Source organism: Gymnodraco acuticeps, unplaced genomic scaffold, assembly GCF_902827175.1.
Source record: "Gymnodraco acuticeps unplaced genomic scaffold, fGymAcu1.1, whole genome shotgun sequence".
NCBI classification, from domain to species: Eukaryota; Metazoa; Chordata; class Actinopteri; order Perciformes; family Bathydraconidae; genus Gymnodraco; species Gymnodraco acuticeps.
The window spans coordinates 20919-32578 of record NW_022990235.1 but is presented as its reverse complement, the minus strand read 5'-3'; the positions used below and the strand labels follow the sequence as shown (position 1 = coordinate 32578).

The window sequence follows — 11660 nt, the reverse complement described above, 5'->3', positions numbered from 1 at the left end:
ACACAAGGGTTGCAGTCGAATAGTCCAACAATCAGCTCCTAACGTCTAACCCTATCGTCTATTCCTTGACCTCTGAGTGAAACGTCACGGGGTTAAGGGATAGTGGATAGGAGAATTCAAAAGGACTTAGGAAAAGAGACTGCGGTACTTTAGAGAATCCAACTGCACTTTCACTATCCGACGTGTTTATGATGCGCCAGCGGACGTCATGAATGTGCGTCTGCTGCTGTGGGGAAACTATGGAAACTACAGTTTTCTATACAGCGGACTACAGCATGGATGTTTAATAATAATATTAACACATGGGACTTTTATAGCGCTTTTCATGAAACTCAAAGACGCTTTGACAGAGAATTAAGAAAAGAATAAAGAAAGACAAGAGAAAACAAAAAAAATAGATAAAGAAATACAAAAAGAGATAAACAAAACAGAAAATAGGGGGGGAGGGGGGTGGTCAGTGGTTGAATGCAGTGTTGAACAGGTGGGTTTTGAGTGATGTTTTGAATGCTGTGAGGGAGGAAGAATCTCTGATGAGAACGAGGGACTCCTGTAAACTCATCTAGAGACTCTGCACCGTGCTCTGATGCTGTTGTTTTATGCTTTATGAACGTGGACAACAGAGAAACATATTCTTCATGACCAAAGTTGGAATTTAAATAAAAAAGGAAAGTGAAACTTATGCTCGTCGTCACCCTCTCCCTTACATTTACTGAGCATTTCAGTAAAAACTAACGTTCATATTTCTCTTTTTGATTATAATACTGATGAACGTTCAAAACAAAGCACTTTGGCAACTTACCACATACGTTTTAAAATGCTTAATAAGCACCGTAACTTTCATGATATTATTTCTCGGTCATAATCGGTTGTTTCCATGAACGGCCGAATGTTGTGTGACGGCAAATGCTGTGGCTGTGGGACAGCATTTTCTCTTAGTTTGAAACCGCCTTTCCTATCATCTAGAGCAGTGGTTCCCAAACTTGTTGTGCCCAAGGCACACCAAAGGACAAGTAAAAATCTCAAGGCACACCTATTGTGCAAAATAGCCCTTATAACACGTGTTATCACTCATATCATGTAAAATATCTGTAAATGTGCATAATTATTTACTAATGCCAAATAAAATGTGACAGACAACTATATTACTCATGAAATATTTATTAACGAAATATTTCAGAAATTAATTTGAAACTTTATCAAATTAGGCTTCATCAAAGCAGCAACACACTCATTTAAACCAGACAGGTCACAACATTAAAAATGAGGCAAAGGAAACTCAGCAGAAATTCAGCACAGAGAACTGTCAATGCAAGGAAGCTGTAGTCCATGGTCCTGAACTACAAATTATAAATGTAACATTTCAGCAATCAGCATTGAAACATGTGCTATTGTAAATATTTTTGCCGATTTACAAATTAGTGAGATACATGTGCCTGTCGGGGCGCACAGCATTTTTTAATCCTTGGTGGCACTGAGGAGAGGGCCACTCGCAAGTCCTGTTCAACAGAGAGCCGTGACCTCCTGTTGTTCTTCATGTAAACCAGAGTAGAGAACGCCAACTCCAGAGATGGGGTCGTTACTAAAAATATGTAATATATTACATATTACTTTTTTAAAAAAGTAATATATTACACTACTTCGTTACTATCTACATAAAGTAACTCGTTACTTTACTCGTCGAACACGTACGAACTGCGCATGCGTGAGTGGCAATAACTTTCCTTACCAGCAGGCGGCGGTAGTGTGTATTTGTCATTCAAAACAGGCAACAAACGGAAGACAGAGAAGAAGAACCGACCACGTGATATAAACAAACAACAAATAGCGTGTGCGGTAGCTTCACCTTAGCATGTGTTCTTTGCAGGTGCTTGTTGAGGTTTGACCATAGGGTTAGACGTGGTGTTTGCAGCAGTGGATAACAGCTTCTGGCCTGGACACAGTTTGCACCTCACCGTCACATTCCTGTCTATTCTTCGGACGAACTCAAAGTAATGGGCATACCTCCACCCCTCGAGAGTTATCGCTGACTCAGCCATGTTTATGCAGCACTGCACGTGGAGATGTGGACGCACAAGTCGCGCAGATTACGTACATATAAACCTACAAAGTACTGATATAGTACATTAAAAAATAATTATTTTTGTGTAGTTGTATATTGCAATAATAACGTATGGTTGTCACAAAATCCCACGGCACACCCGGACTTGCCTCACGGCACACCGTTTGGGAACCACTGATCTAGAGAATTCGAACGGCACTTATCATGGCTGCCACTGAGGTACTTCCGGGTCATTTCACTCCGTTAGGAAGGTTCCTAAGAGAAACTGAGGCCCAATCCCAAACCACTCCCTCGACCCTCCGTGACGGAGTGAACTCCGTCTGTAGGCACACTCACAGCTGAATGAAGTTCCCTCCATTAAGGGTTAAGGGTAAAAATACAGCGGCAAGCTTTGGGACGGCCTCCCCTCTCTCCGCAGGAAACGGAAACGGACGTCATGGTGTCCAACTCACATCTCCATCTGTCGGCTGCATTGACCTGCGTTGCTATCCGTCGCCTGTTAGCGGGTGCAATGGCAAGATCCAACAGAAGGCGCAGAAGGTTGAGGCGCATTTTAGCGATGTGGCAGGTAAACATTTCAATATTTCTAATACAACAATTATCTTCACTTTATTTCTTATATAGTAGTCTATGAACTTTGTATGTGTAATACAAATAGATATTTAGATATATTGTGATATACATTATTTTATTCTTTCCTTATAAGCTATACGTGTATATCTGTATAGTGTATGTAGAATTCCAACACAGAGAAATGTTGTCAGTAGTTTATAGAATAAAAAAGGAAAGGTTAATTTGACTTGGTCTCAGAATTGTTTACAGAGGTGTGTGTGTGTGTGTGTGTGTGTGTGTGTGTGTGTGTGTGTGTGTGTGGTGTGTGTGTGTGTGTGTGTGTGTGTGTGTGTGTGTGTGTGTGTGTGTGTGTGTGTGTGTGTGTGTGTGTGTGTGTGTGTGTGTGTGTGTGTGTGTGTGTGTGTGTGTGTGTGTGTGTGGGAGTATAGTTATTGAACAATACTGTGTCCTGTGTTTGTCTTTTACAGGGGGGCAAAGGTCTTTACATGCAGCTCAATGCCACTGCCCCAATTCTCGCCGTGTATGCCAACCCTGAAGCCTGTCTAAAGAAGGACTTTAGAGTTAAGCGCTCTAGTGTGGTGTATTTAGTGCAGATGCTTTCCTCCCCAAAGGACCACGGATGGGGACAAGACATCGAGGTGCTTGTTCTCCTCTACAGCTTGGCCCATGGACTATCACTCTCTGTGGTGGGTTCAGCATTCAGGATTCCCAAATCGACGGTCCACAGGATCATCAAACACGTCACCGGGAAGATAAAGGCCAACCTGAAGACCCTCATTTCCCTGCCAACCCCAGATGAGCTGCCAGAGATTGCAGATGGCTTCTGTCAGCTTGCAAAGAGTCCTGCATTTCACCGTGCTGCTGGTGCGATTGATGGATGCCATATTCGCATCAAACCTCCAGGAAACGAGTACCACAAGGAGTACATCAATTACAAGCTGTTTCCTTCCATCCAGATGCAGGCCATCTGTGACTCAACTGGGAGATTCCTGGATGTCTTCATCGGCTATCCAGGCTCCGTTCATGATGCCAGAGTACTGCGAAACAGCCCCATCTTCTGCCAGGCACTGTTTCCCCCAGCTGGTTGGTTCCTCCTTGGGGACGGTGGTTATCCCTGCCTGGAAAAACCAGTGGGATTACTCACACCCTACAAGGTCCCTCGCGGCCAGGTGCAGGCCAGATTCAACAGGCATCATGCCAGGGCTCGGTCTGTGGTGGAAAGAGCATTTGGAAGGATGAAGGCTCGCTGGAGGGCCACCCTTTTCAAAGCGCTGGAGGTCAGTCCAAGCTTTGCCCCTGACATCATTGCATGTTGTGCATTTCTGCACAATCTGTGCATAGACATGAACGATGTCCTTGAGGATGCTGAAGCCTTCCCCCCTGAAGATGGGGACCAGAGTCCTCCCCCTGCCGCAGCATTTGGACAGGAAAGTCCTGGACAGCACCTAAGGAACAGGATTGCTGCACAACTCTCTGTTCCTGTCCAAATGGCACCACACCTGAGAGAGCACGATTACATCTAATGAACTTTGTTTTTTTTTGGAAAAACGTGGTTGTCTGTTAACTTGTGTTTTTGAAATGTGCACACATACCTGATTTAATTTAGTTTGTTTTAGTGAGCTCCACTTCTCACTTTAGAGAAAAGAGGTGAAATAAAATAAACCTGTGCACCGTTGATTTCAAACTTGGTTTTCCGGAATTGTCTTTCTGCATAATCCCAAATTGGAGACAAATGTCCTTACCTCTTGGATCATTCAATCACATTATAGGAGCACAGAGCAAAGGTTCAGAAAATGAACACAGGTCTTCTAATACAATCACTTTTGTTTTTGAGTGCAACTCTGCAAATGGTTTGACATGAGCAATTAAGACCGTAAATGTCATGTATATTTTAATGCCTTATACCTATGAAGCGCACAGACATATCTTTATTTAAAATGCTGATATTCAGGGTTAATCTTCAGACTTTGGAAAAAACACTTTAGTTCCGTGCACAACATTACTTTGTGCAAAACTGTTCCTTCTACATTATGAAACCCACACAGAACAATGTAGCCATCTAACAATCAAGCAAACGCAATGTCACCTTCATCACCCGTCTACCTGTATTTACTATATCCCATACAATATTGAAGACATGAAGGACAGTACTGAAGAGGAAACTTCTGTGTAGCTATGCAGTGGGAGTCACCGACTCAGGAAGGAGACACGGGAAGAGCAGTAGCTTTGATGTCAAACACATGATGGTTTATTTGGAGTTAACGGCCGGAGGATTCACATCACAAGTCCAAGAGTCAGAGGTTCTGACTCCACGGTAGAGTTGCCACGTCAATTCTGGAGAGCCTCTCTCTTGCCAGCCCATCTAACTGGTTTTGCAGAGAGTAAACAACATATTTGAGGAGATAGCCTAAACAGTGTGGGAACACAGAGCTACTTGCCTCGGACACTTATGACCTCGAAGATTTTACCTTGGAGTCCACAAATACAGAGAAGGAAGTGTCCCAGTGTACCCACAACACAGACCATCTGTATCCCAGTATTGACCGGTCACAGAATGGGAACAATAACATTATTGGCTAAGCCGCCTGTGTCCTTAAAGAAGGTAAACAGACATCGAGGTTTGTCCTGTATGTTACTAATTGGCGTCTTATGATAATTATTTCCACAACAGTCCTCTCTTTTTATCATTTATGATAACCTAAAAACATTAGTCTAATAATAATTTGGTCAATAATTAACTCAATAGGCGTCTCCAGGTTCGAGTGTGGTCTCACCTTACATCAATTATATCACAAAGTGGAATAAGATTGAAACATTCAATCACAATGATTGATACAGCCAATCATAATAGGAAAAATCATCTCTCATCAGTGTTTGATCATCTTTTGTCAAAAGCATAATAATGAACACACATAAAACACAGGTGCACAATGGCTAAATATTTGTTTTAAACTAATATCTTTTATCATTTACCATTAGTTAATTTAATTCATCAAACTATAAAATCAAAACCAGCTTGCCGCTTTAAAGATTTACTTGAAGGCAATCACTAGTCAAAAGCATTTTAAAACTCAGGATCGTAAGAGATTCAGCTAAAAATGTACAGTTAGAGTATAGAATTCACAATGGTGATTTGATCAATCTGTAATCTGCAAAAGTGCAGTGTCCTCAATTTTAGGATTACTTTTACGTTTACTTAAATACGCTTTAGTCAAGAGTAAGGCACTTAGTGAAATCAATACATTCATTTTAGTCAAGTACATTGTTCAAAATCTGAAAAGGAAAAGTTAGGCAAATATTCAAAGACTTTTGTAAAAACCTGGAAAGGAAGGATTAAACATTTTTAAACCTTGAATTATTACATTTGTAAATGCTACCACTGATCTGTACCAAATTAAGTCTATCAAGTATTCCTATTAGCCATACTTACCTGAGCTACTTATGGTACTTGGAAAGGATTCTTCTGTGTTTATCTAATGTTGAGAATATCAATTTCTTTAAATTATACTTCTCTAATTTGAGGATCAAATATGCTACATAATTGTTATATGAAATATTATAAATATTTGTTTTGGGCCAAAACTGAAATTAATCCAGTACTTGAAACATCTTTCTATGCATGGATAATGTTACATTAAAGAGTAGTGTTGTTAAGCCTGATTGCTGGATTCAAATCCACTAGAGTGCATGTACCTATCCAGAGGGGAGCCAGAACTTGATAGAGCTTGTCGCCGCACAACCAAACGTAATCTTGTGGCGAGCTAAACCCAGCATCACTGGGCCAGGCCAGTTGGAGGGAAATATGGTTAACATCAGAGAATACTACGTTAGAAAGGATTCTTCCAGGGACACTGAATATGCAATACGAGATATTGTAAACACTGTAACTGCACTGTGCGATCTTCCCCATCCCTTAGAGTAATGTTACCAATCCCTGTCTTGACCAGCCCCTCTGCCCATGTGGTTCGCCCTGCTCTCCCCATGTACCTCTTAGATACCTCGATTTCGGCTGACATGCTGTGTGCTGACCATGGATACATAAAATATAGGACTAGTCCTAACACAACTATCATGGCAAATATGCAGAGGAACCATTTTATGATTGTCCAGGCTCTCCGGTAGTATTGCTCACGGTTGCGTTGTCGTTTTCCCAGGCGAGCCGTCATCACGAGGTGGGAATGCTCCATGGGGTGTGTGTGTGTATTCCCTCGGTCGATGTTGTGACACGGACAGTCAGACTCCGCACACCGGTAACACAAACGAGGAACCAGAGAGCATATGGAACCGCTCAGCTGGCACTTGCCTGTGACACCTTGTGTGTAGTGTGTTTTGGTGTATGTAGTGCAAGTGTGGTGCAAGTTGGTGATTAGGACACATCACTTGTTGTCATCTACTTCTGTTGGTGACTAGGACACATCACTTGTTGTCCTCTACTTTTGTTGGTGACTAGGACCTTGCAGTGGCTGGCGTGGACCCACGTAGCTCTCTCTCTGACCCTTGGCCTTCAGAGCTGTCCTACTGTAGTTATTGGGTTAACACTTGATAGGGATGTTTTCCTGAGTGCAGACAACTCAAGGTAATGGATTAGCACATTATCATTTAAATACAAAAATAGGATAGGCCCCTCAGAATTATTTGGGAGCCTTCCTGAGACATGCACATGCATAAATGTAAGGTTTGTGTTAGTCATTTAACATGCAAGAATCATAAACTCATCAGTCCAAAGTAGAGAAATGTTATTGTAATTTAAAGGTGAGCTAGTCCCTGCGGATATCACCCCTTCTCAATGATTCTAAATGTTATATTAATTCACCATTTACCGTTTGATAAAATATTAGTTTATCAGAAATATTTTCCTCTTCCATAAAACAGGTTTGAGAAATAAATGTTCCAATATAAAATCAATTACTCAATATAATTGACTCTTCCCTCCCTTTTCTTACATATGTCACATATGAAATAATAACTTAGGAGTCTATTTAAGCATGGTGTAATCTATTACTCGAGAAGACTCAGTATCACCTGTGTGCAGCTTACAAAAAAACAAACAATTGTGAGAAACATATATTATGCAGAAAATGCATACCTTTGTTGAAAAACAAAGCATATCTGATTTGGGAGGAAAAGCTTCATCCCCCTTAACATCTGAGTCACTACTGAAGGCATAGCATAAATGATAGTGAGTGTCTGAGGGTGTTTTTACTGAGAAATGTCAAACACATTCAAAGCCTTACATTTGAAAACTGGTTTGCATTCCTTCTCTTAAAATGACGTTATCATTGGAAACAATAAAAGCTAATTGTTTTGATGTAGAATCTATCAATTGAATTGTTAGAGCAGAACAGAATGGTCGTATTGTAGCCTGAGTACCGTGCAGCCTTCAGTTTCACCAGGTGGAAACATTGTCCATATAATGGGAATACATGTAGAACTAGACATTTAAGAGGCCCCTGACATTTAGGCCTATTTTAAAAAATAGTAGGGGCTTTTAATAGCTTGCCAACCTACAGGCATCCTCTGCATAGCAGTATGAATAGCCTTAAAAAAACAACCCACTCTGCGGTAACGAGAGTCATATTTCTGAACCAAATGCCCTAAGTTAAGCCGTTAGTCCCATCTGACTGACCCAAGGGTTGGTGCTGGTGTGACCGGGAGGCTTCCAGGTGTTCAAAGCAGATCTCAAGCTTTCAGTTCATGTCTTGGTGGGGGGAGTGGCCCACGTTAGACAGTATTGTTCAGTTTGAGGAGCGGCATTGTCTCTGGAAGCAGGTAATGGTGTCCATTCTCAGACCAGACCATTAATGTCATTTCATGTAGAGCAGCCATAGCATCTCTGTGACTGCACTCAGAACTGTGTCAGAACTGGGTGATTCTTAGTGAAGCCGTCCAAGGCCATAGACAGAATGGAACCACGTACCAACAAAAGGGACACAAGGTCATCAATGTCTCTCTTTACCATTGGCCTAATTGCACAACAAATTAGTGGGAAAAATGTGGAGCACTAATCCATCATCATGTGAAATGTTGAGTTCATCTAAATAATTCCTTATGGGTTGAAATCAAATTAACATTAACATTAGAACTAAAGTCAGTCAAAATTGGACTTTGCACGGGTCAGAATCTAAGCAATACACCATTTCCCCAGCTCTGTAATGAAAAGGATAACAAGATTAGGTACATTACAGGAGTGTTCCACACCCAAACATGCACACTTATCTTATTCTAGTAGAGATTAGAGGACAAGGTCTAATGTTGTGAACAAAATGATCAAGTCAAAGTTATTTTGTTTATTGTTATGTACCTAATTTAATTTAATAATTAATCTTGAATTACTAATAACTTTAAAGAAGGCAACAATTTACAATTTGGATGAAGTGATTACTCATCCAAAGTGTGTGTGTGCTTGTCTGCCCAAGGTTTAAAACATTTGGGACAGCACAGCAGTGAGAATGTTATGAGAACCAATCTGTTGTTTACACTAAACTCGAAGGAAGCTAGACTGGAACATTTTAAATAAATCAAAACACTTGCACATTAATTAAATACATTTCACATTTAGCTCGAGCTGGGTTCAATACTTTTCTTTATGGTATTTAAAATTGGGCTCGAGTAGAACCCCTGGATTTGGCTTGCAACACAAAGTGATACTGATCTCTGTAGGACTTGGGAGTGTTATGATTCAAAGTGCCTGTGAAAGAGAGGCCCTTGGAAAACAACACCTATTTTGTAACTGTAATTACTTATTTTAAAGAAATTGCAACATTATACTTTTAAAGAATTGCTCAATTAATTTAACACATTTATTATGCACACAATAAAAACTTCAACAAATATATTGATCCTGGCTTAACCAGCGACCTTTACTCTGTTGTTCATAAGCTCGGTTTCAGAAAACTTGTCAGTAGTTTAACAACTATTTTAATGTTAGTATTGTCTATAGAGACCAATTGGTTGATACTAGAAATATTTTCAAGCAGTTTAATAAATAATGTTAAACTATTTTTAAAACTGTAATTGAACTTCAACTTATATTAATTACCTGATTCCAGTGGCCAGTTGGAACAGAATAATTAACACAGTTTCCATTTTGCTGCAACAGCGCAAAGGTTTCAACAACAATTAGTATTATGTCTGAGTCTTGTTCTGCTTATCTGCTTTGTTTCGGAATGTGTTCAATACATTACGTTTTTATTCATTATTACTATACAATACATAGATTAAGAATAAATGAAACAAATAATACAACATTGACCTAAAACCAGATTTTGCAACCCTGATCTCCTCAGGCAGGTCTCTGAGGGTCTCGGGGCGCAGGACGGGCATAGGGTTTATACAAGGTCACAAAGATATCTTAACATACCAGCAATACCATCTAAGAATGGATTATTAAAGCAATATAATCTTATTTTCTTCTTACACCTACAGCGCTCACCCTGAACAGTGGGCTTCTTGTTTACATTTTCCCCTGCACTCAGAGGCAGGACATAAAAACACTTTTTATTTTTCTCAGGTCATTTACTTTTGGTGAGATAATTAAAGTTTAGTTCATTTTACCCTGTCTATGGACTGATTAATTATTAGTTACAAAACATACACAAGACGGCGGGACAAACCAATATAGACCCCCATACAAACAATCAGACAAACAAAACATGAACTCCTAATAAACACCAGCGCGACAGCAAAGCTCATTCAGCTCAATTTAGTCCGGATTTTAGAGATCTTAGAGGGGGTGGGGAATTATCTCCAGTGCGGCGTCTTCTCACGCCTCACCCTTGCATACAAGTTATTTATCGGTGCCTGAAAGCCGTCCAAGAACGATAACTAGCTTATCCTCTTGCGACAACCACTAGGCTATTTGTTTCTAGTGGCGCTGTGCCCCCCCGATCGGAGCCCACAGACTTTTTCCCTGCCCTTTCTCTCCAAACAACAGCTCAGTTGACTGTAGTCCGTACGACCAGCCTATATCTACTCGCCATCGAGTTCACCTCAAGGTGAAACACAGTTTGCCTATGCTTGCTTGCCACTACACACCTCTGATCAATTAGCCTATAATTGTATGTATGCACTCCTGACCGCCACCTGCTCCAGAGAGCCGTGGCGCATCGGGTGATGCACGCACTTCGCGCTGGCCCGTCTAACCATGAGAAAAGCGGTCCTAAACAACGAGTGCTTTTAGACCGTCCCGTTTGAAGGACGGCGGTGCCGTGAGTTAAAACCTATAGGCCAGGGGTGGCCAACCCGCGGCTCTCGAGCCGCATGCGGCTCTTTGCCTAGTTTCATGCGGCTCTTCAGTTCATATCGAATTTTATATGTGTGAGTTTGGGGGAGAGACACTGACTCCTGACTAGTGTTGCACGGTGTACCGATACTTGAAAGGTACCGCGACACCCTGCCGTTAAAAACGTTACGATTCCTCCGTTTCATTAGTATCGGTACTTTAAGAATGACGGGGGAAAGTACTCCGGTGAGAAAGCGCCGTTTTAATAAGAGCCGTGTGTGTTCAGCGCTCTGCTTCCACTCCCTGCACTGCAGCCGTGCCTGCAGTCCCGCCCCTCTCAAGCACGTTCTAAGTCCCTCCCCTCTCAAGCACGCTCTAAGTGCCTCCCCTCTCTCGTGCACGCGCTAGCTGCCAGAGCATGTGAGAAAACGAGAAGCATGGCTGCAAGTGGGAGTGCAACTGCCGCTGCGCCTCGGCTTGTTGACAAAAAAGACGCCAGAAGCGAAATTTGGAAGTATTTTAGCTATATCTCTGACAGTGAGGGCAAGCCTACGGACGCCTGTCTGTAAGACATTTATTAATTTTATTTAATACGAATTCTTGTCATTTATTTTATTTATTGTTCTCATTGTTTAAAAGTTTGTGTTATGGTTATGGTTCTGGTGTGAAATAAAGCACAATAATTACATTTAAGACCGTTTCCCTTTTTTTAAGAAAAGTATCGAAAAAGAATCGGAATCGCAATTCTTGACTTGGTATCGAAACCAAAATGTTGGTATCGTGACAACACTAGCTACTCCTGACAGT

At 41.2% G+C, this 11660-nt stretch overlaps 1 protein-coding gene across 1 annotated transcript; it reads left to right on the top strand.

The window, feature by feature from the left end:
- Positions 1-2360: 2360 nt before the first annotated feature.
- Positions 2361-4235, top strand: LOC117548227 (putative nuclease HARBI1). The gene is made up of 2 exons (XM_034219375.1): positions 2361-2627; positions 3100-4235. Exons 1-2 carry the CDS (start codon positions 2496-2498, stop codon positions 4153-4155), a joined length of 1188 nt encoding a protein of 395 aa, XP_034075266.1. The 5' UTR covers positions 2361-2495; the 3' UTR covers positions 4156-4235.
- Positions 4236-11660: the final 7425 nt, after the last annotated feature.

Coding starts and splice junctions, on each gene's coding strand:
- LOC117548227 (XM_034219375.1), top strand. CDS start 2,496: ATGGTGTCCAACTCACATCTCCATCTGTCGGCTGCATTGACCTGCGTT. Junction 2,628..3,099: donor GCATTTTAGCGATGTGGCAG/GTAAACATTTCA, acceptor TGTCTTTTACAG/GGGGGCAAAGGTCTTTACAT.